Source organism: Rutidosis leptorrhynchoides, chromosome 1 (assembly GCF_046630445.1).
Source record: "Rutidosis leptorrhynchoides isolate AG116_Rl617_1_P2 chromosome 1, CSIRO_AGI_Rlap_v1, whole genome shotgun sequence".
Lineage (NCBI taxonomy): Eukaryota > Viridiplantae > Streptophyta > Magnoliopsida > Asterales > Asteraceae > Rutidosis > Rutidosis leptorrhynchoides.
In genome coordinates this window covers 493,211,974-493,236,402 of record NC_092333.1, presented here as the reverse complement: position 1 = coordinate 493,236,402, position 24,429 = coordinate 493,211,974, and the positions used below count along the sequence as shown (strand labels likewise).

The window sequence follows — 24,429 nt, the reverse complement described above, 5'->3', positions numbered from 1 at the left end:
AGAAATATATATTGTATATTTATATCTGTATAGTTATATAGCAACTGTGTAGGATGTGTGAGAATATGACTTATGAAGCACAAAATTCACAAGTATATGTTCCATTACATTGTGCTACATAGTAAATAAATCATATACTGCAGTTCATGTAGACCAAATGACAAATACATTTCAAGTGCGGTGGCTACATGGCGGAGTGATGGTGCATCCGCCGTCCCTTCCACCCACAAAGATAACTGCCAGGAGTCCTATTCCGCCGTTGCTTACTTTCACTCATTTCTACCACAGGGGACGCCACCTCAGCATCATCATGGACAACACTATCAACATTGTCCTCATATCTCATGTCAATAACATAATCATCATCGGATCGTTTATCGAGCCACGAAATTATGTCGCCAAATACAATGTCAATGTTGTGATCAGGCTCACCGGAAGTTAACCCGTGCCACATACCAGGGTAGAGCTTTATGGTCTTGTCTTTGCTGCTTGCTTGATCGTATAAAGCCCGACTCACTTCTGGATCTGTTACTGTATCTGCTTCTCCATGTAGCACGAAAAATGGCAATGTTACCTGCCCATAAATCACTAACTTTTTAATATGAGTGGCCCATAACACATTTTAACAACCCGGGCCCGGCTCATTATTTGAAAAGATCCAGGCTTTTGCCCGAAAAAAACATAAACAGTTGTGACCCATATGGGCTCAGTATGTGCAATATGAAAAACAGAGTTTTTGAAATATCCTTACTAGTAAAGCATGAAAGAATACATCAGCAAAAATAACTTTGTAAAATATTTGCTCTTTTTGTATGCTTTTTGGCATCTTTAAGATCGCCCACCGCCAACAAGCAAGGGAGATCGTATGTAGTAACGGGTGGGGCCACGTGACACCACTAAATTTAACTATAAGACCCTATATTTTTGGAATTAATAGTTTTCTAGAGTTAAACATTCTCTAAAGTACCCTTCAAATATAATTAGTTTTGAAAAAAAAAAATCGGGGCCCCTTTAAATTTTGATCCTGGATTCGCCATTGCCAACAAGACTTTAGTTCTTGTTATGGTCGACGAATTCTTGCATAAGGAAAGTAAAATAATAAAATCGACTCAAGAAGGGAAGTAATTAAATATAAATTAACCTTGTTTAAGTTATCCTCAAGACCCATGCTGGTCCTAAGCATTTCAAGAGCCGTTTTAAGCCTTGGTTTTTGTTGATATATTAACTTGTTTGAACGTATCTGCACACAGGTTCAAACCATGGAAAAAATTACATATCCATGACCCTTGTTTAACAACAAATTTGCAAGATGAAACGATCTTACTTCTTCTCGTTTGATTGGGTCCTTAAATGCCGCATCTATAACATCTTTTGCAGGCACAATCTTCCATCTAGGTATCACATCTTCCACCTGTGTTAGCATGGTTATTACCATTGGATGAGGCTTCACCTTCTCAGATATCTGTTGCAACATTAAAAGGTTGAATAACTTAAACTTTGGAGCAACTATGTGTCAAGAACTTGAGTTAGAAAGTAGTGTTAGATCTACACAATGGTTAGTTAAAGGTGGCGAAATGGGCGGGTTGGGTAACAAATCAAAACAAGTTGTGGTCAAAGCATACACCCTTTTAGCACCACTCATGTTTAAATTGGTTGGGTTGACCCATAAACACTTTTCCCTCGTCTCAAGAACTTCAGAAACGATAAATGTGCTAATTATAACTACAAAATATATGTTATTGTAGGGCTAATAGTCTAGCGGTATGAGAAGACCCTTCAGGTTGTGAGTTGCTGAAGAGGTTGTGAGTTCAAGCCTCACTTGAGTCAGTGAGATCTAAATATTCGTGATTGTTGTAAGTTAATGTTGTAGGTTTGCCTTTTAAGATAAAAATAGTGATTAATAATGCGACATCTTTCTTAAAAAATGCAGAATACATTTTCCTCTACTTTTAACATGTTCCATGCATTTCTTTCCAAGCTTTTCGCTTAGCAATCATATCGTTACGGATAATTCATAACCCAAACCAAACGGTGTAGACGTGACTTAACACCTCTAAAGCCAATAGATACAGTTGCACCCAACAGTTATTTCAGTTGATGCTCAAAGGAAATTATAATTTTTTTTCTTAGACTGCGTTTGATAAAACAAAATGATCAAAATGTTGTCTGGTTCAAAATTTAAATGATTCGGATGTTATGGTTGAACTTGATACTGAACGACATTAACATGATAATCAAACACAACCTTTATTATATTTTGACATTACTACTATATATGGTTTACCTTACACATGGGAGCGACTAAAATGGCACCATGCCAAAAACTTGGGTCTTTTCTATGTATAAGAAGAGAGACTGCACCACCCATAGACTCACCATACAAGAACCGTCTCTTGTTCATATACTCTTCTTGACCTGATCATGGTTCAAGACTTGCATTAAGTTATATGTGGTCCATTTCGTGAGCATTTAGTATTGTGATGATAAAAGATTACCAGAAATGTACTTGAAGTAATTGGAGCAATCATTAACAATATGATCAAATTTCTTGATGTAACAACGTGCACCCATCGATCGCCCATGCCCTTCATAGTCTATACCAAACACCGCATATCCATAGCTCGCGAGCTTTGTGCCACAACCTAGATATATTGTATAACCAAATCATCAAATTAATGAATCTCTTAAGTCTTAATAGTTTGATACACCTTATGTGCCCCTTAACTTATCTGTGAACTTATTTCATTAATAGCATTCCTCACTTATTAATAGTACATATTACATTAATTATATTGCATTAGATTACAAAAAATATATGTGTAAATTAGACAATTTCTTCCAAGATAAATGATGTATGAGAATTCGTGGCAATTTTGGGTACGACAAGTGTGAGTTACAAAGATGTCGGGGTTCAAGATACTCTGTATGTCTTGAATCTTGGAACTAAATTAAATTATATTAAAATTTTCTTTAAAAAAGCCATATTTAGAAGCAAAGTGTTTAACTAAGTTTATGATATGGTTTTCACTTGCATATGGACTTTCCAAAGCTATTGAATAACACTACTTGCTATTATAAGCTAAAAGCATTGCTCCCTGTTGTTCCAAAACAAGTGTAAACTTTATTATTTATATCTTTGAAAATAATTGTTGAATTATATTAAATAAATTTAAGTATTAGTTACTCAATATCATTTAACTCTCAAATTTACTCTCATCTATTACTCTAAATAATCCATATTTTAAATTAATTCAATACACTTCACTTACCTTAAATATAAGGGTAATTTGATATTTTTCGTACCTATCTTAAATCAAATAAGAAATCATGCATGACATTTTTCTGGGACGGAATGAGTATTATTTTCATTTTCAATATTATTATTAATAGTATTTTTAATATTAATGTTAGTATTAATTTTTTTTTGAAAAGCCAAACAATATTATTAAAATAAAGAAAAGAGTACAATCGGGATGTCCAGGGGACATAATTACAATCGAATAAGACGTAAATATCTACATGTAAACTCGAAAAGGTATGCTAAAAACTAAAGATTAACACGAAGAAATGGACAATAGGGTTGGTTAAAATGATGGTAGGAAAAAGCCTTCATCCACCGGTCACTACTTAGGAGGATCAACTTGAAAAGACAAGCCGGACTAGACTCGAAAAACAGTGCTGATCAAGCAGCGACAAAGCAATCGAGCCTAGCACCACTTAGACCCCACTAAATAATAATTCGGCGGAATCCGGCATAAAAAACCTACGTTAACCAACACCTACTCGAGAATTCGAGGCATCGAAAAGTTTGGGATTCGTAATCCATGTTAGCCAATTCAACGATCCTTTTTTCCAGCGACAATTTATCCACTCGAAGCATTTACTTTGGATATCCGCGATAATATTTGGGGGGCTGAGGTGAGAATTACCAAAGGTGCGGGAATTTCTATGAGTCCAAATATGATAAGCAGTGACCCAAACCACGGCTTGCCAAATTGTGAAACCAAGATTCGAGGAAATAAAAGGAGAAGTGCTTTTAGCTATTTCTGAAGTGTTGGAAAAAATTAAAAGATCGAATTTCCACCATTTTCGGATTCTTTCCCAAATGTCTTTGGCGAAGGAGCAAGAAATTAGCGTGTGCTGCAAAGTCTCAATATCGTCGTCACAAACCGGGCATCTTAGAGAGTGAAGATCAATACCCTTTTTATCGAGGGCAGCCCTAACCGGGAGTTTGTCTTGTTTCATTCTCCAAATAAAGATGCCAATCTTTTGCGGGATAAAAGGGTTGATATCGGTAGGTTGGGGGGGCAGCATAGAGGTGAAGAGATTTCCAGCTGCTACGATGTTAAGCAACTGAACGATCGAGCAGGTAGTGAACACTCCGTTACCGTTGTGTTTCCAGGACCAAGAAGAAGAAGTGCTATTCGAGAAATGATGGCATCTGATTTCGGCAATAAGTCTATCTAATTCATCCGCCGTCCTCCATCTAGGCTCAATGTTCCAAGCCCAAGTGAAATCTAGCGAAGAATCAGAGAAATGAATCCGATATGGAATCAGGACGTCTTTGGAAGATTCAATCCTAAAAAGTCGAGGGAAAGCGTCTTTAAGAGGAACGTCGCCAAGCCATTTATCTAGCCAGAATCTCGTATCGGCACCTTTACCTACATCTTTAACAAACGCATTAGAAAGATTACACCCTAACTTGGTTAGGGTGTTTTCAATTTTGATAATGTTAAACCACGTACGACCCGATAGTTTTTTCATTTTGCTGTCGGGTAAAGGAGAAGTGAAACCCAAACCCCCCCCGTTACCATAAATGCTTTTAATAATACGAATCCACAAAACATTGTCACCCGAAAGAAATCTCCACCACCATTTGGCGAGGAGAGAAAGATTTTTAAATTTTAAAGAGCACACATTTAGGCCACCGAATTCATAAGGTAAAATGATTTGGTCCCATTTAACCCAAGCCATTTTCTTTTCATCATGAGAACCCCCCCAAAAAAAATCACGGCGAAGACCTTCAAGTTCTTTGATTACACTTACCGGTGCTTTAAAAAGTGAGAAGTAATATAGAGGTAGGCTTGTTAGGACCGCTTTAATGAGAGTGAGTCTACCACCGTAAGAAATGGTTTTTGCTTTCCAATCCGAGAGTCGTTTTTTAAATTTTTCAAAAATGGGGGACCAATTATTATGTGAGTTTAGGTTTGCCCCGATTGGAAGTCCAAGATAATTAAATGGAAACGAACCTTCTTTACAACAAAACCAAGTAGCCAAGCTTTTTAGTTCGGAGTTAGAGGTTCCAATACCATAAACACTGCTTTTATTAAGATTAATTTTAAGACCGGAAAGCTCCTCAAAACACTTAAGTATTTTCAAAATATTTCTAACCTCAGATTTGTTCCATTTCCCAAAAATAATGGTGTCATCCGCATATTGAAGATGCGACACAACAACCTTATCGCTACCAATCTCAACACCATTAATGAATTTTTTGTTTGTTGCAAGTTTTAAAAATTGGTTTAAACCTTCCCCGGCTAGGATGAAAAGAAAGGGAGATAATGGATCTCCTTGTCTTACACCCCTTTTAGGGAAGAATTGGTCGGTGGGAGAACCATTAATTAAGACCGAGATCGATGTCGAGTTGAGGCAAGACATAATCCATTTGACCCATTTAGCCCCGAAACCCATTGCATTCATAATTGAACTAAGGAAATCCCAATCTAAACAATCGAAAGCCTTTTCAAAGTCAACTTTAAAAATAAAACTTTTTTGTTTTGTGGATTTGAGGTCATCAATGGACTCAAGTGTGATTAAAACTCCATCAAGAATGTATCTATTAGAAATAAATGCACTTTGTTCATCACCTATTAGTCTCGGGATAATTTTCCTGATTCGGTTTGCAAGTAATTTTGAAAGAATTTTATAATAACTACCGATGAGACTAATAGGTCTATAATTAGAAAAGTTGAGAGGATCATTGACCTTTGGGATAAGTGTGATGAAGGAGGCGTTGCATCCATTAGAAATGGTTCCCGAATCCCAGAATCCGTTTATAGCATTAAGGAGGTCACCTTTGATTATGCCCCAGAATTTGATGTAAAACGCTATGTTAAAACCGTCCGGGCCCGGTGCTTTGTTTCTACCACAACCTTTGATCGCATCTAATACTTCTGATTCACTGAACATAGATTCTAAAGCTACGGTAGAAGCAGGGTCAATTTTTGGCCCTTCCCAACTATTTAACATCCAAGCATCCGAGGTGTTTTTCTTGAAGAGACCCTGAAAAAAATTAAAAGCTTCATTTTTTATAAGTAACGGGTTAGAATTCCATACCCCACCGATGTTGATGCCATGAATATTATTTTTCTGATTTCTTCGGCGTATGTAGGAGTGAAAGAATTTACTGTTCTCATCCCCTTCTAAAGCCCACTTAAATCTAGACTTTTGTTTGAGCATTTCAACATGAGACTTATCTTTACTAAGAAGAGATTCCTTGTCTTTCATCCATTTGGTGTAATCATCCACGCTAAGGTCGGTTAACTCGGCTTTCCTTTCCCAATCATTCACGACACGGGACAATTCCTCTATTTCAGTTTTCAATTTTCCATGTGAGGTAGAATACCATTTTCGAAGTTCTTGTTTGACTAACTTGAGTTTATCACGAAAAATGCAGTCAGGTTTAGTACTGTTGACGGTTTTCTCCCAAGTAGATTTGATGATGTCGTAGGATTCTTCATGATTTAACCATTCATCAAAAACCTTAACCGGTTTAGGACCAAAATCAGCATTACCATCTTGTAAAATAAGAGGGCAATGATCCGTATGCTTTTTATCCAAAACCAAAACATTAATATTCGGCCATTGAGATAAGAGATTTTCAGAAACAAGAAATCTATCAAGTTTGCTGAATTTTCTTCCGTTATCACTAATTCGAGTATAAGTTCTTCCTCCCAGTGGCAAGTCAAGCAAGGAGTTATCTTTAATAAAATCGTTGAAAAGTTTTGCTCTTCTTTCACAAAATTCCGTGTTCTTTCTTTCAGAGGAGAATCTGACTTCATTGAAATCACCAAAAATGGCCCACATTGCACCGTCATAATTCAAAATATCATTAAGATCGTTCCACATTTTCTTTTTTTCCGGATCGGTTTGAGGCCCATATGTGTTCACGAGAATGAGTTCCGTACCTACATCTTTCCAAAATCCTTTTATCGCAATAAAGGAGTCACGCTCAACAACACGGTTAGTAATAAAAATATTTGGGTCCCAAATCGTGATAATCCCGCCCGAATTACCTTTTGATTTTTTGAAAGCGTATTTATAGTTGTTGTTACCCCAAACCGATTCCACCCAACGTTCTGAAATCCTATCGGCTTTAGTTTCCTGAAGAGCAATGACATTAGGGTTTTGAAGGAAACACACACGTTTGAACCAATTGAATTTGTTTTTGTCATCTAGACCTAAGCCTCTAATATTTAGTGATAAAATCTTCATTATTAAACGGTTTAAAAAAATCTCGACAAAAAAGGAAGAGTACAGAAAGTACCTCAACATGTAGATTGAACAGATTTTCTTGTTAGCCCGAGAAGTTTACCAATGTCCTCACAATGCATCGAACTTTCAGAAAGCGAGTGAGAGCTATTACCTTTACTGACTGACGAAGACAAGGATGAGCAAGATTTAAATTTCAGTCTTTTCCGATTCGGGTTTCTTGCTTGAGACTTAGCTTTTAGGATTCTGGAAGTTGTGTTCCATCTTCGAATATTGGTCCACACTGACTCATTTGAGGATGTTTTCCTTTTTTTATTGGGAATGTTATTTACCGCCTTGAAAATGACACCAGAAGTGGCATTAAGGTGAATGTCTTGGACAGATATGGAGGGTATCGGAATATCACTGATGATCGGGCTTGAATTTTTATTATTGATATTGAAGCAATTATTCGCCAGGCCCAATTGCTCAAGTGGGCTTCGGTTGTCAGGGCAATTTTCACCATCAGGGGTAGAGGTATCCGTAAGGGGGTGGGCTTGGGGGGAGTGAGTTTGAGGACTAATGGGTGAAGAGTTAACGGTTATTGGACTTGGGTTAAGAGTATCATCTATCGAATTGGTGGAAGAAGGTGCGTCGGTATCCATGCATTTCTCGGTAGATGAGAAATTTTTAGGGTTTTCGTTTACAGAATGTGAATCGTCATGGACTTGTGGGTTGTCAAGGCCATCGTTACTAGACCCATTGCAATTAATGTCGTCATTAAAGCTAGCTGATGAGGCAAAAACTTTTGGACTATCCAAATCATAGGCGGGGTTGGTAGGTTCCGGTGGCCAATCCTCAACTTCTTCATCGACTTTTGCAGAAAGATTATCATTGGAGTCAATTTCATCATCATGATTGCTAGAGGTATCAGACGTATTATAATTTGGATCACTTTCCTCCATTTCAATTTCCACAATACCTTTCACGTCTTCAATTACCTGTACGTAGTAGGTGCTACCATCATCAACCTTAGCTTCGACAGTGGTGTTGATTAGTGCATCGCCCCATAATTTGACGAGTACCTTACCGGTTATAAGGTTTTGATTACCGTTAAAATCACAATTATGGACATCGTGAATAGACCCGAACCAACCTGCAATTTTCCTAAAATTCTTTTCCGACCAACAGGTGATGGGGACGCCTTTGATAGTCAACCAAGAAAGCCTTGCTGTTTTAAAACATTTACCATTACCTCTACGTATATTCTTGAGCCAACTTCTGAGAATATGATTTTCATCATTCAATACATTGTCAACGGTCATGCCATCTTCGAAGGTTAGGCAAATTTCGAGGCCACCGAGGTATTTGATATTAAACTTAGATAGTCCTTCGGCGGTACATAAAGATGGAAAATCCTCAATGAGGTCGATGTCTATAATTTCACCAATAATGGCATTCTGAAGGATTTTTTTGTTGGCTTCAACAGGTTCCAGGGTGATTGTTCGCGGTTTGTTCCAAGGTAAAGATTCAGAGGTGGGATTAGAGTGTACATTGTTGGGAAGGACGTTTTCACTATTAGTTTTATCGGTTGCAGGTGCATTTGTAGAGGTTTTAGGCACATAAGTGGGTTTGGGTTGGGTATGGGTAGAGGTGGGTCTGGTAACAGGAACAGATCTTTTCTGAGTATTTTCTTGGTGTTTATTACCATCTTGGCTACGGTTTCTTTCATGGGCACGATAGGCTCTCAGCCAATTTCCATTGAGATTGATTGAGTTGAGGCGTTTGAGAAGGAAATCTATGTCAAGAACATTTGCATAACGTACAAAGCCATAACGTTTTCCATTCCTCAAGGTTTTCGTGATAGGGATATATAGGTCTGCTACCTCCCCATACCTCTTAAAAAAGAACAGGAGATCATTGAATCTCCAATGTTCAGGAAAATTAAAGAACATTATGGAAATAGTAGGGTTATGGGTCGTGTGAATCGAATGATGAAGGGGGATATTATTTGGAAAAGTGGCAGGCCCATTGTGATGAAAAGCAGGTTTGTTAAAAATAGGAGATGAAGATCTAAAACCTGGATTACCATATTTTTTGATGAGATCACGAAATTGCTGTTTGTTAGGCGACGATTTGTGTTTTCTTTCCACCTGGACCCAAACTCCTTCTTCACTTTCGTTAGCAGGTATATTCGTAGGGTTTGGAGGCGGTTGTTTGTGTTTGGATTTATTTAGGTTAATGTATCTGAAGGTGCTAGGAGGACGATTGGATCTGGTGTGACATGGAGTGAAAGGGGAAGTGGGGATTGGAAACATGATTCAAGATTAAAGAGAGATCGATTACAGTTTGATCGGATGAAGGTGGAGACAGATTTAGATGCCGGAGAAGATGAAAGGTTTAGAGATCATTGAGGCATTTTAACAAACAGTTTGTGTGCAACAAAAGGAAACCATTTTGCTAGCCCGCAAGTTTTTAAAATCTCGCCACATAAATAAGACACCAGATCTACTACCGATTAACGACAACAATGAAGAAACGGGGAAAAAAATAAAAATAAAAAACAACGAACCTTAGATGAAATATGCAATCGCCAAAAAACGGGATAAAAAACACAGGTGGTAGTGATTTGAGATGATCATCTTGCATGGATGTCTAAACATCAAAATCGTTACCTTAACTTTAAAATCGGATGAGTTGTTTCTTTATTCGAAAATTGATCATCTTGCAGTTGTACGTGTATCCACAACGCTCGATCTCAACCGCTTTAAATCTTCAGCTACCCTTTTCAAAAAAAAAAAAAACTTCAGCTACCGCCACAGGTATTAAAGCCTTCGAGTGACCATAACCCTTTGCAACTCAATCGACTTATCAATTTTTCGATCACCAATCGATATCGGATCTAGAGACAAACACTAAGACAACGATAAATTGTATTCCATCATCTCTTGTTCTCCGTTCCTAATTTATATTCTGCTTTGATTGACCGGCAAAACCCTAATGTAATCGAGGTTTCATGTCTTTTTTCAACATCGTAGTCGATTGAATTGTTTCGGAGCAACCTAGGTTATGGAGTTAGTATTAATTATTGTTGTTGTGATATAAAATTGAAGATGAGTAGTTTACACACATTCAACTACTAGTGAACTTGTTTACATAGTCAAGAATATTGAACAAAATATAATGTGGTGGCCTGGTGGGTGAAAACATTATAGATGAGTTTGGTAACCACACTAAAAGTGTAATAATATATGTGGGGCTATTCTTACATAATTTTCTACCTCTAGCAATTACTCTTTAGTCTGTACATACTTGTTTGATCACCTACTTTAACCACCCATACATAACTCCATTTATTCTTCTTTAACTTAATGAAGATGCAATTAATTAACTTTCTAATTAAAAAGTGAGGTCCTTTAAATGTTGTAATATTAGTAGCATCTTAAATTATGATCAAATTAACTATTTAAACAATTGAGATTAAATACGTTGAAATTATGATAAAATTAACTATTTAAACAATTGAGATTAAATACGTTTATCTAGTTATCATTTTCTTTTTATATATACTTAGATTTGTAGATACATTAGTTTGTTGTATTAAGGAGTACTATTTAATGCATTCACTAATTTTTGAAGTAAACTCATTATGTTCTCATTAATTTTGAAATAGGTGATAATATAATCTAATGAATATAAAGTCATGGATATATTATCACCGATTTCAAAATTAATGAGAACATAATGAGTTTACTTCAAAAATTAATGAATGCATTACATAGTACTCCTTAGACTACAAATAACCCGGCGTGGTGGCATGAAAAATCACCCCATCGTGCCACCATCGCGCCGTAGTGGGGCGTGATGGTGGCAATTTTCCTCCGGCGCGATGACTCGATCACCTGGCGTGAAACAGACCTCAAACGAATTTGATTGGAGGAGGGGAGTAATGGTCGAGTTGTGGGGTTCGATTTTTGTGTTTATAGCCGTTTTCAAACGGTAATAATAATAAAATTAAATAATTTATGTAAATAATTTATATATACTCTATAAATACACCTCATTTCATTCCATTTTTATACCACAAAACACACTCATTTCTCTCATTTTTATACACTCTTATAATTTATATTTACCAATTCAAAACCATGTCTCGAAACCCCGATCAAAATGAGTTCGGTTCCGGTAACATCTACAATTTCGGGTCACCTAATATGCCCGGATCGAGCTCAAATTCTCCTCAGAATGTTCTGGGTAATCGGCCATTTGGCAACGTCCCGTCACAAAATCTTCAACATGAATTTAATAATCCGCTACTATTTTCTCAATTTCTACAACAACAATTACAACAACAAATTCCACAGCAACAACAATATCCAAATCCATATCAACAACAACAATTTCCAAACCCGTATCAACAATTTTCTAATTTTGCACGACCCGGTGTTATACCTTTTCAACTCCCAAATACTCAATCATGGCAACAATCACAACCGACATTTACTCCTTTAAATACCGAAGAAGTAGCAGAAATTCGTGGTGAGCCGAGCCAACCAAAAGTACGCGTTCGACCTAGTCATAAACGAAAGGGAAAAGGCGTTCCAAAAGAACCACAAATTAAAAAATTGTGGACTCCACAAGAAGAAATTTGGTTGGGTACGTGTTGGATTGATTGCTCGGAAGACGGAGTTCATGGTAACTCTAAAAAACATGACGCATTTTGGGTTAGAGTTCGAAATAAGTACAACAATAACGATTTTGGTTATTGTCGAAATGATGATCAATTAAGTGGGAAATGGCGTCATTTGGATAAGGCGTGCAAAGATTTCACGGACATATATAATGAAGAAGAACGTAACCCAAGGCGTAGCGGTCGCAACGAGGAAGACATATATAACGTATCGGTGCAAAGATATGTTAATCAGGCATCGGAGCCGTGGGCTTACAAGGATGTTTGGGAATTTTTGAAGAAAAGGCCGAAGTGGTATTCTCCACCTTCGATTAGTGGTAGTGGTTGATCATACACATAGCATTGTATATGTATATTTTGTTTAATAAAGGCTAAAAATAGAAGTTACGTGAAGTATATTCAAAAGGCTTGGATCATTCGCTGAAAGTAAAGATAGCGGACCAATTTCCGCGCTGGTAAAAGACTGCGGGTCACTTCGCTAAGTTTTCGCGGATAGTTAAGCAATCCGCAGACCGCGAATATTTCGAATACTATAAATAGGGAGCTTGGCCTCTCATTTATAGGTTGTTGATTCTCTGCCATTTGTCCAGACCTTTCTAATTTTCACTTGTGACTTTGCCCAAGGAAGATTTACATCGAGTTAAGGTGAATCACGCTAATTAGCAATCAAGATCGGGCCGGGGTAGTTGATCACTTGATTGAAAAGTGAAAGACGATCATCAGGGCCCAAAATAATCATCAAACATTCCATCCTCCATCTTAATCTCATTGCGCTCAATCCTTAATTAAGTAACTCATTAATTATGGATTGATCAATTGGCGCCATCCGTAGGACACGTTTTAAAATTAAACTTGAAGTTTTTTGTTTTGTGCTATCAAACAATTAATTGGCTTGTTTAATTCTGATCGTGTGTTAATTTGATGATTCACAGGTGCATACATTCATAATTTGTGGTTAATTACTTGTTCAGTTGAAGCAATGACCGATAAGGGAAATGATCACGGCATTGTTGCCGCTATGCAAGCAAATACCCAAAAAAAGGGAAGAAGGCGAAAGTCAGCAAAAATGTATCAAAATTGGCAATCTGCGCCGATAAGTTTTCCAAAAATGCAAAGCGATGATTTCTCCGAAATGCCGATTGTAGTATCGTGCAAAGTCGCGGAAACTGGAATTACAATCATGAAAGTTCATGTTGATAATGGCAGCAGTGTTGACATTGTTTATGAGCAATGTTTTGTTCAACTGCTAGAGAGTATTAGAGCAAATTTACAATCAACCGCAGCCTCGCTGACTGGTTTTGCGGGAAAATCTTCATTACCTATGGGCGTATTGCCTTTAGATGTTGAGCTTTTTGATGAAAATGATGATAGTTTAGTGCGGCGAGCGCGGCTAGATTTCTATGTTATGCGGACTTCATCTCGCTATAACATGTTGTTAGGCAGAGTTGCCTTGGGTAAACTCCGAATTGTTCCATCTACCATTCATAGCATGATCAAATTCGCAACGCATAAAGGTGTTGCGACAATAAGTTCAGCAAGCATCATGCCCATTTGCGCGGCTGTTAATGTAAAAGGTGCAGTTTAAGAAACCGCTGATGCCGCAGACAACATGGTAGTGGTTAATCCTACATATCCCGATCAAAAAATTAAAGTGGGATGCAATGTTAGTGCGGATACCAAGAAACAAATTGTGCAGTTACTTGTTCAATACATGGATGTTTTCGCTTGGTGTGAAAATGATATGACTGGTGTTCAGCGTCATATTGCGGAACACAGACTTAATGTCAATCCTGCTTTAAAACCTGTAGTACAGAAGCGTAGAGGCATGGCTCCAAATCGCGCTAAGTGGATGTGTGAAGAGGTAACAAAATTGGTAAACGCTGGAATTTTACGCGAAGTTCAATATCAGTCATGGATTGCGAATCCAGTTTTGGTAATAAAAAAAAAAAAAAAAAAAAAGGCTGATGGCTCGTGGAGAATGTGTATTGATTTTAAGGATTTAAATAAGGCGTGCCCTAAGGATAACTATCTCGCTAAAGTGTAGCTTTGGCGAAACTGAAGGAAAGTTTTTGGGATACCTTGTTACTGAGCAAGGTATTCAATCTAATCCAAAGAAAATTGCGGCTATTGAAAATATGACGGCGCCAAAGACGGTCAAGGAAGTGCAAAGTTTGACAGAAAAATTAGCCGCATTAACGCGTTTCTTGTCTAAAGCCGCAGAAAGGCAATTACCGTTTTTCAAAACTTTAAAAGGTTGCTTGAAACAAAAAGCTTTGTTTGGACAAGCGAAGCTGAAATCGCGTTTCAGGAAATGAAGAAGTTATTAAAAACTTTGCCTACGTTAACAGCGCCAATTGATGGCGAAACTCTTTACGTTTACATATCGGTAGCAAATGAAGCTTTTGGCTCAGTTCTACTTGCGGATAGGGATAAAATACAAAAACATGTGTATTTTGTCAGTAAAGCTCTTACGGGAAGTGAAATAAACTATGCGCCGATTGAAAAATTCGTGTATGCACTCATATTAACATCGCGAAGGTTAAGAAGATATTTTCAAGGGCACCCAGTGCACGTGTTAACTAACATGCCGGTCAAGCAAGTCTTAACAAAACCAGAGATATCTGGTAGACTCGCGTTGTGGGCAGTAGAGTTAGGCGCTTATCAAGTTTCTTACCTTCCGCGGAATGCTGTAAAGGGCCAAGTTTTAGCGGATTATCCCGCCGAAATGACTGGGGAGTTGGAGGTGATTAATGAGCGAGCAGAATTAAAGTCAGTAACTGGCGAAACATGGGATTTATTTACTGATGGAGCTTCATGTTCAGAAGGCGCTGGTGCGGGTTTGGTGTTAGCAAGCCCAAGTGGTGAAGAGCATACGTACGCGTTACGTTTTAATTTTGATGTGACAAATAATGAAGCGGAATATGAAGCGTTGCTTGCTGGTTTAAATATTGCGCGGAAAATGGACATCACCAAGTTGCGAGCATTTACATATTCGCAGTTAGTAGCAAATCAGTTTAATGGCTCTTTTGAGGCACATGATTCCTCAGTGCAGAAATATTTGCAGTTGCTGAAAGAATTGGCAGTGCGGTTCGAGCATTTTGAACTCGCACAAGTGCCAAGAAGCCAAAATAAGAAGGCGGATGCTTTGAGCAAGTTGGCCGCTTTAACGTTTTCGCACTTTCAAAAACAAGTTTGGGTCGAGGAATTGCCAAGCAAATCAATAGATAGCGAATTAATGGTGGCGTCCGTTGTAGAAGAACTGCCAAATTGGATGGAACCAATCTTGCAATATATCCGCAATGATAAGCGCGAAGCTCATTTAGTCAGAGAGCGAGCACCAATGTACATCATTCAAAATGACATTTTGTATCGTAAATCATATTGTGGTCCAATGATGCGATGTGTGGGCTTAATTGAAGCAGAAATGATAATTGATGAAGTGCATAACGGTACTTGCGCATTGCATTCAGGCTATAAAACTATTGCGGCAAAAATTATGCGGATGGGTTATTTTTGGCCATCCTTATACCGCGATGTTGCAAAGATTGTTAAGCATTGTAAAAGTTGTCAAAGGCATGCTCCGCAGAATCGGATGCCAAGGCACGACATGATCCCTATTAATTCGCCATGGCCATTTCACAAGTGGGCTATTGATATTGTAGGACCATTTCCCGCAGGTCCTGGCAATGTCAAATTCCTAATTGTGGCAATTGACTATTTCACAAAATGGGTTGAAGCTAAGGCGGTTCGCACTATCACTGGAGTGCAAGTGCGTAATTTTGTATGGGAGTATATTGTTTACAGATTTGGTATTCCACGCGAATTGGTTAGCGATAATGGTGCTCAAATAGCGAAAGATCCTTTTAAAACATGGTGCACTGATTTAAATATAATTCAAAAGTTTACATCAGTGGCGCATCCACAGGCTAATGGCTTATGTGAAGTAACCAACCGTGACATTGTAAGCGGTATTAAAAAGAGGTTATGCGAGAAGCAAACTGGTTGGGTCGATGAATTGCCCAATGTATTGTGAGCACATCGCACTACTTTCAAGAAGAGCACGGGAGAAACACCCTTTAGTTTGGTGTATGGCTCTGAGGCAGTAATACCCGCTGAAATTCTTGTGCCAACGCATAGAGTCGCTAACTTTGGGGAAGAAGCAAACGATGATGCATTGGCCGAAAATTTGAATTTCATCGAAGAGCGAAGGTTAATGGCCGCTATCAGAGAGGAAAATAATAAACAACAAATCGCCAAGTATTACAACAAAAGAGTGTGTGCTTTGTCTTCTGATGTGGGCGAATGAGTGTTGAGAAATAATTATGCAAGTAGAGCAGAAAAACTTGGCAAATTAGGACCTAATTGGGAGGGTCCTTATCAAGTTGTAGCAATCAATGTAGCAGGTTCATATAAGCTCGCAGATATCGAAGGGCGAACTTTACCTAATGCGTGGCATGCTGCTTTATTAAAGCGATATTATGCATAACATTGCGAAAATAATGTGAAGGCCAATACAATAATGCGTATAAAGCGCGAAATAAGATGCAAGGCCTATACTTAATATTTTTCTATGTGTTCTTATTTTTAAATTTTTGCAAGTCTTGATCACACTTGTAAGAGTATAAAAAAGGTAGACACTTGTAAGAATATGCGAAACGTTTGTTTGCGAAATACTCAAAGTTTATGAAATACTCTATAGTTTTTTTTCTGTTTCATATTCTTGGTATGTTTCGCGAAGGATAAGTGGCGAAGTGATGAAATTGCCCACTTACGCAGAAAATAATTATTGCGAAAGGAATTTAAAATCCTAAGTATTTGATTTTGCCATACTTAGATGCTTCGCGATGCTAATTGATTACCTAAGGATCGTTTTGACGGACTTAGAAGATTCATAACGTACAAATATACACGCATACAGATTGTTTCGCAAAAGTACATACTTATTATGTGCACGATAATAAAAATTGAAAATTGCAAAGGACAAGTCCGTGTTATGAATATTATTGATAAAAGCGCTATATAAATAAAAGTACTTGCAAATATATGCGAAAAGGCGAAAATTTTATTAATAACAACGCAGAGATAGCTGCATGCTAATTTTTACAATACAATCATTACGTAGATAAATCAAGCGCGATGATGTCATCTGCAGTAGCATCATCCTGCTCGCTTATCGCCGTAATTTTTGGAATTGGAATATCCGCTATGTTCTCTTTTGCAGTAGCAAACGCATCTCGAGCATCTGCTAAGGAACATAAACGGTCGTCTATTGCAGATGGTAGTGGCTCTGGTAGGGAGCAATAGGCAGCGATTTGATCCATGAATTCCACTCTTTCGCGCAGTTGTAGCGCAGCCGCATAAGTGGAAAATTGAGTGGAAATAGGTTGCGAGTTGAGAATTTTTCTCGCCAACTCTGGTAAATGTTGGCGAAGTTTTGTAAACTCAAGCTCCGCAGAAGCTTTAGCAGTTAGAGCGTTGTCTCGCTCTGCGGCCAGCTTTGTAACATCCTCTGTTAGTGATTTAACAGATGTTTGAAGGTTGTTTTCTTTTTCAGCTGCAGCGGAAACTAGTTGTTTCAAATCGTCAAATGCGGTAAGTTCATAAGAGAGGTCAACACAGCGCTTTTCGCTGTCTGCAGCTTTGGCCTTCTCAGTATGATACTTCGCTTTTTCAGCCTCAAGAACATTGAAGAATTGTTCTTGGCGCAGATCATGTCATATGCAGAATTGAAGGACATGTAGAAATTCTGCACAAAACTGTTATGTGCATCAAGTGCAGAAAGCTTCGAGAACTCTCGGCGAAGCTCGTTTGGGATTGCCATCTTCATCTGTTGGCGATGATCTAGTGTCGCAGAAGAAGAAGCATACGTGTATCCCGATAAACCGTCAACTCTCACCCCGTAAGAGTCGGGTGGAGTGCGGAACAACTCAGTTATTTGCTCAACAGTGTTTGGACTGGGATAAACTGGGTCAAAGGCTGAACCGCCTGCAAAGCAAAGCAATTTTTTAAAAATTATTAACTGCGGAAAGATAAACACAGCGAATGTCGTATTTATGAAATAATGCTCATAACTTACCCATTTGTCGATCCCCTTCATAATCTGATACGATCGGATTATCATAAAGGGTGGTGTCGTGTTGTTTTGGCTTTTTACTCTGCGATGGTGGTGGCGTCTGGTATGGTCGTTTGATGGAACTTGGTTTGGCGAGAGGAGATTTGGAAGTCAAATCGACGACTGGAATAGATTGCTTTTCTATTCCAGATGACGCTGTCGATTTAGACTCTGGGCTTGTTAGTAGCTTCGTAATTAGTGTTTTCGGGTTAACTTTGCTGTTAACTTCGTTCATCTTCATTTTTGAATGAAAAGGAATTACGAGAAAGAAAAAAGTTGCAAAGGCGGAATGAATATGTGATTAAATTGCGAGGTATTTCAGAGTAACGGGTGGGAAATTAGTAGTTATAGATGCCGATATATATATATATATATATATATATATATATATATATATATATATATATATATATATATATATATATATATATATATATATATATATATATATATATATATATATATATATATATATATATAGTGGAAATAAAGGTGCTAATCAATTGTGTTAAGTATCCGTTGTGATAATTTAAACGCTAATATTTTCGCCAACGGATAAAAACGGTAACTTTATTTGTTGTAACGGTAATAAAGGCAAGGCGAAAAAGTTTTAATGCGAATAATGGTCAAGATAACTGCGAATTTTTAGAGTTTATCATGACACATTTACTCCGCAAGATGTATCATAATAAACTGGGGGGACTTGATCATATACATATCATTGTATATGTATATTTTGTTTAATAAAGACTAAAAATAGAAGTTACGCGAAGTATATTCAAAAGGCTTGGATCATTCGCTGAAAGTAAAGATAGCGGACCAATTTCCGCGCTGGTAAAAGACTGCGGATCACTTCGCTAAGTTTTCGCGGATAGTTAAGCAATCCGCAGACCGCGAATATTTCGAATACTGGGAGCTTGGCCTCTCATTTATAGGTTGTTGATTCTCTGCCATTTGCCCAGACCTTTGTAATTTTCACTTGTAACTTTGCCCAAGGAAGATTTACATCGAGTTAAGGTGAATCACGCTAATTAGCAATCAAGACCGGGTCGGAGTGGTTGATCACTTGATTGAAAAGTGAAAGACGATCATCAGGGCCCAAAATAATCATCAAACATTCCATCCTCCATCTTAATCTCATTGCACTCAATCCTTAATTAAGTAACTCATTAATTATGGATTGATCAGTGGTAAGAAAAAAGCAACAAAAAATGTAGTACAACTCGGAATCGATGATGATGATGATGATGATTATGATGAAGTGGCCGAAAACCAAACAATTATTCTCGGAGAAGATCGTTTAAACAACCTCGGTCAGCTATTTGGCGACGATGCTATTATACGTCCAATCGGAAGAGATCGATCAAAGGCTGCGAGAAAATCCGTTTCGTCTGCTGCGGCTACTTCATCACGTGGTACAAACTCTTCACGAGGTACGGCCTCTTCGAGATTCGATGAGTTGTCTGAAAAGTGAGAAGCAAGAAAGGAGGTGGAAATGGAAGATCGACAGACTTGTTTGCAGGCTATCGTTGAGGAGGAACGCCGTCGATCGGCGATAGATTGTGTCGCGAAATTATGGAACTTGAACGTTGATGACATTAAGGACCCGATTAAGAGGCAGAAAGCTTTGAGGTTCAAGAAAAAGATGACAAAAAAATACATAGACTATATCGAAGTTTCAAGCGACAGCGACGAGTAGTAATTGTTATCTTTTTTTTATTAATGTGTGTTTTAATTTTTAGGAAATTAATAAGGTAATTGTATTAGGAATTTTTAATTATCGTAATTTTTATTTTTTTAGGACTTTTATAAATTGTATCCGTTTGATTTCAATAATTTACGTGTGTTTTTATAAAATTTTATTACTTATATTTATGTTTAAATATACAAATTAAAATAATAAACTCAAACAAAAAATGAAAAATAAAATAAAATTGTGGGACCAATAACCCTCATCACACCCCCATCACGCCTACCATTACAAACTCCATCACTCCCATCACCTTTGTCCAAGGTTGTAAAAGTCGCGAGTCGGGGACGCATCGGTCGTTGATCAACGTTGACTTTATTAATAATTTCTGGAATATATATTTATATATGTATAAAATAGTTGATTCTGTACCATAAATTTCTTAAATAAGAACTTGAATTTAAATACAATCAAACTTCACGCTCAATTAATGTTACCGAGTACATAATCAGTAAGGATACAGAGAAAAGAGCGGCCCAAAAAATGAAAACAAACCCTAATTTTAAAACATATCACATCTTGACGCAAATTTGACTGATTTTGACCGTTTTTGACCAACTTTGACCGAACTTTTAGCTTTGACAGTCTTTTGAGTCGTTTTCAAAAAAAGGGACGGAGAACCCAAAAAAACGACGCATCGGCCGACGCGTCGGTCAAATCGGCCGACTTTTACAACACTGCCTTTGTGACAACAGCACTATACCCCACAAAAACCCCCATCACCCCATCACCATTAAAAAGAGTCTTAAATTCTTAATACAACAATCTAATGTATCTACAAATCTAAGTATATATAAAAAGAAAATGATAACTAGATAAACGTATTTAATCTCAATTGTTTAAATAGTTAATTTGATCATAATTTCACCGTTGACTTGCGTGATAATATCATATTTGTCTCATTCTATTCTAAACTATTGATTTGAATTCAAATCACAAATTTAAACTGTATATTGCTTAGAATTACAATTAAACCTTAATTATTAATTATGTCTCTATCTTTTAATTAATTATTTTCTCTCTCTTAACTATTACTACGTATTATTTATTACTAAATATTGATTAATATTGATTGATTAATATTGAATTATACTACTACGTAATTTTCAGTAGATAATTATTAAATTATTAATATTAATTATTGATATTAACTAGTTTATGTAAATAAGAACTAAATGGTTCCAACGATAAAACATATATCATTCGATGTAAATTGACCTTTGATTTCAAACCAATAAAATAGAGGGAAAAAAAGCAACTAATTAAAATCATATCGTTTGCTTAAACACGGCATCTCAAATTAATAACTGTGTGTTGTCTAATAAATGATCAAGGATAAGTTTATTCACAAAAAGTATTAACAAAAAAAACAAAAAAAAACAAAAAATATTAGGAAAAAGAGGGCCATCTGGATTGTGATTTAATTTCTGAATAAAATAAAATATTGTTTTCTAAAATAGTCTTATTACTAACTACTACAAATTTAGGTTTAAACTTTTAAACGTATAAAACATTACTCATAACTCATAAGTACGGAGTAATTTTCTTAGGTTAGGAGTATATAACTATAATAATATGAATTACGTCAAACTAAAAAAAATAAAAAAGATCTCGGACACGTTGCAAGTGGTTGATATTTGATGGTTATGGTTTTGGATTTTTTTTTTTTTTTTTTCATAGTGATTTAAAAAGCATTAATTGTAAAGTTCACCTGTATTTGACATGTTCACGAGAAAAGGGAAAAAACCTTAATACATACGGAGTACTTGTATTATATAAAGAACACCTAAAGTGATGCAAAATATAAATTAGAGGTGTCTTCGAGTATAGGCAAGATAAGCAATCGCTTAGGGTTCAAAAATTTAGAATGATCCAAAATTTTGAATATGTAAATATTTTTCTCCATATATTTAATTAAATCAAATAAAAAATTATCAATTAAAGTTAAAATACCTTGTTTTTACTAGTTAAATACAATGTAAGTAAATAAATAGATAAATTGAAGTATTCTTTATTTATACGTAGTACAAAATTTTAACGAACTCATTTTTGTTTTCGCCTAAGATCTTTAAATTGTTGTGACGACCTTACAAACTACCAAGAAAAAAATTAAAGAAATAAAAAAAGTTCAATTACCTTTCATGAAGTCGCTGCATTCCATACCATAACCTGCAAAAGCAAGCTTAATTATAACTATCTAGTTAATCTTTTACTTTTGCTAAAGTTATCAAGTATACTTGCATTTTGTAATGTGAATGCATGTCATTATCATCTTAAAGTTAACGTGGGCATTTAATATATCTTTTTTATTTTTAATTTTTAATATCCATGTATTCACAAGCAAAATAGTATTGAACTATTGATTTTGAATACCTTTTTTAAGTTTTCATAATAAAAGAAAGTTAGTATGACCTGAAAACTTTATTACATAAATTTTTACGGTATACACTTTTGCAATTTCTTTAACGAAACGAATTTCAGTATCACTTTAATCAAGTCTAGATGTGAACTGAAAACTAATTAAAAGTAAAAATGTAATAGAAGTATAAACTTTGTTTAATATATGTGAAGTTGTGATGTTGTCCGGCGTTTGGTGGCCTGCCTCCTTTAGGGGAGGTCAGGAGTTCGACCCACATTGGCTACATATTTAAAACACAATTTAATCACTGCCATGAAATATTCACTCATGGCACCTTTCCCATATCGTTTGGGGGTAAAGAGGAGGGGAGTTTTACTTGACCGTGCCCTTGGATCGGTTTCAAGGTTTTCTCCCGGGCAGGGATGGGGGCGGGGTTATTATCGCTGCATCGGCATAGTCGAAACGGGAGATGATCGCAACGAGTCGTTTAGTCTCCATCGGGTGATCCTATTCGCTGTCCAAATATATATATATATATATATATATATATAGAGAGAGAGAGATAGAGATAGATAGATAGATAGATAGAGAGAGAGTGAGAGAGAGAGAGAGAGAGAGAGAGAGAGAGAGAGAGAGAAAACCATGACAGAGGAAAACAAGAGCTTTGGGTGGAGAAGAAGGTAGCCATTTGCATGTAAAAAGCTGAACTCCTCTTGAATTCCTGATGTACTCCTGAAATTCCACTCAAACCCATAACTAATTAAAGATTCATCCTTTAATTTCAATTTTAAGACCTGTTAATCAAGCTTCAAACTTTGATGAAAATCAGTAAAAACCCATCAATTTTATGATTTTGTTAAAATAAGTCTTGAAAAAGAATATATATGAAGGTAGTGATGAAACATTTGACTTTGTTCTGTAAAGTTACTTATTAAACTACTACCCACCTTTCATTAATGAAAAATTATTGGACCCATTACTAAATTTCAGTTTTTTTATTTTTAGTTGCAAAGTTTTGGAACTAATTGCTAAAGATTTGATTTTTGTGCCAAATTCTGAAGACCCTAGAATGAACGTTTGATTTGAATGGAGAAACAAATCAAATGAAGAAGAATGTATATGAGAATGAGAAAACAAACCTCCTGGTATTCAACATCCATATTAATTAATTCTTCACGTATATGTTGCAAAAAAAAAAATTATAAATATATAAGGATTTTGAGAGGGGATGAATGAGGTTTTGAGGGAAGACTGTTGTGTGTTCTCTGGTTTTTTATACTAGTAGATCATATACAAACTTGTTTTGTTATCTATAAATATATTTCCATAAATAAATATAATAAAATATAAATATAAATATAAATAATGATATAATAATAGAAACATGAGTATAAATAATAAATATTAGATATAAATATAAATAAATATTAATAATTAAATTACATTTATATCCACATAGGAGAGAGAGATTTGAATTTTATTTAGAGAAAATTGCGCGGTTTATTTAAAGATAATTGCGCGGATAGTCAATGTGATTTGTACCATATTGCATGGTTAACCAAAGTATTAGTCTTGAGTGTGGATAGTCTCTTAGGTTTCAAGTGGAGCAAGGATAGTCTAATTCACTAACACTGTTAATTAATTCTGTTAAAAGCTTGTCATGTGTGAAGCATGTGAGGGTATTTTCGATAATTCTCCCAAACACTCCCTTTATGTATTTCTCTTACTTACTTCCATCTTCAACTTTTTTCACCAAAACTATATTCATAATCCCAAATCATAACCCTAAATTCATAACCCTTTACAGCTGCAAATCGCAAATGTGGTTGTTTATACATATCTTCTCTAAAACACATAACATGTTATTACAATTACACACACTTATTACACATTCAAAACACACAAACAAACCACCTCTTTGTCTCAACACCGCCACTTCCGCAATGGCGTACCACCGCCACCTTCGTCTCCTATGTCTAACCTTCATTCTTCTCAGCACATTCGCCGTCGGAGACGACGGTGTCATGATGTCAAAACTCGCCGAAAAC

General features: G+C 36.3%; 1 protein-coding gene across 4 annotated transcripts; it reads right to left on the bottom strand.

Moving 5' to 3' along the window:
* Positions 1-23,653, bottom strand: LOC139886625 (caffeoylshikimate esterase-like). Of its 4 annotated transcripts, XM_071870545.1 has the most exons (8): positions 23,521-23,653; positions 23,023-23,113; positions 22,159-22,191; positions 2,496-2,642; positions 2,285-2,415; positions 1,325-1,462; positions 1,142-1,240; positions 1-574 (listed from the first exon to the last, which is right to left on the bottom strand). In XM_071870545.1, exons 1-8 carry the CDS (start codon positions 23,539-23,541, stop codon positions 185-187), a joined length of 1,050 nt encoding a protein of 349 aa, XP_071726646.1. In that variant the 5' UTR covers positions 23,542-23,653; the 3' UTR covers positions 1-184. The 4 variants fall into 4 exon arrangements, with proteins under 4 accessions (XP_071726646.1, XP_071726647.1, XP_071726649.1 ...); XM_071870546.1 differs by lacking the exon at positions 23,023-23,113 and having other exon boundaries at positions 23,521-23,626; XM_071870548.1 differs by lacking the exon at positions 23,023-23,113 and having other exon boundaries at positions 2,507-2,642; positions 23,521-23,578.
* Positions 23,654-24,429: the final 776 nt, after the last annotated feature.

Coding starts and splice junctions, on each gene's coding strand:
- LOC139886625 (XM_071870545.1), bottom strand. CDS start 23,541: ATGGATGTTGAATACCAGGAG. Junction 2,643..22,158: donor ATGCAGCGACTTCATGAAAG/GTAATTGAACTT, acceptor CAATATATCTAG/GTTGTGGCACAAAGCTCGCG. Junction 575..1,141: donor TTGAGGATAACTTAAACAAG/GTTAATTTATAT, acceptor ATTTATGGGCAG/GTAACATTGCCATTTTTCGT.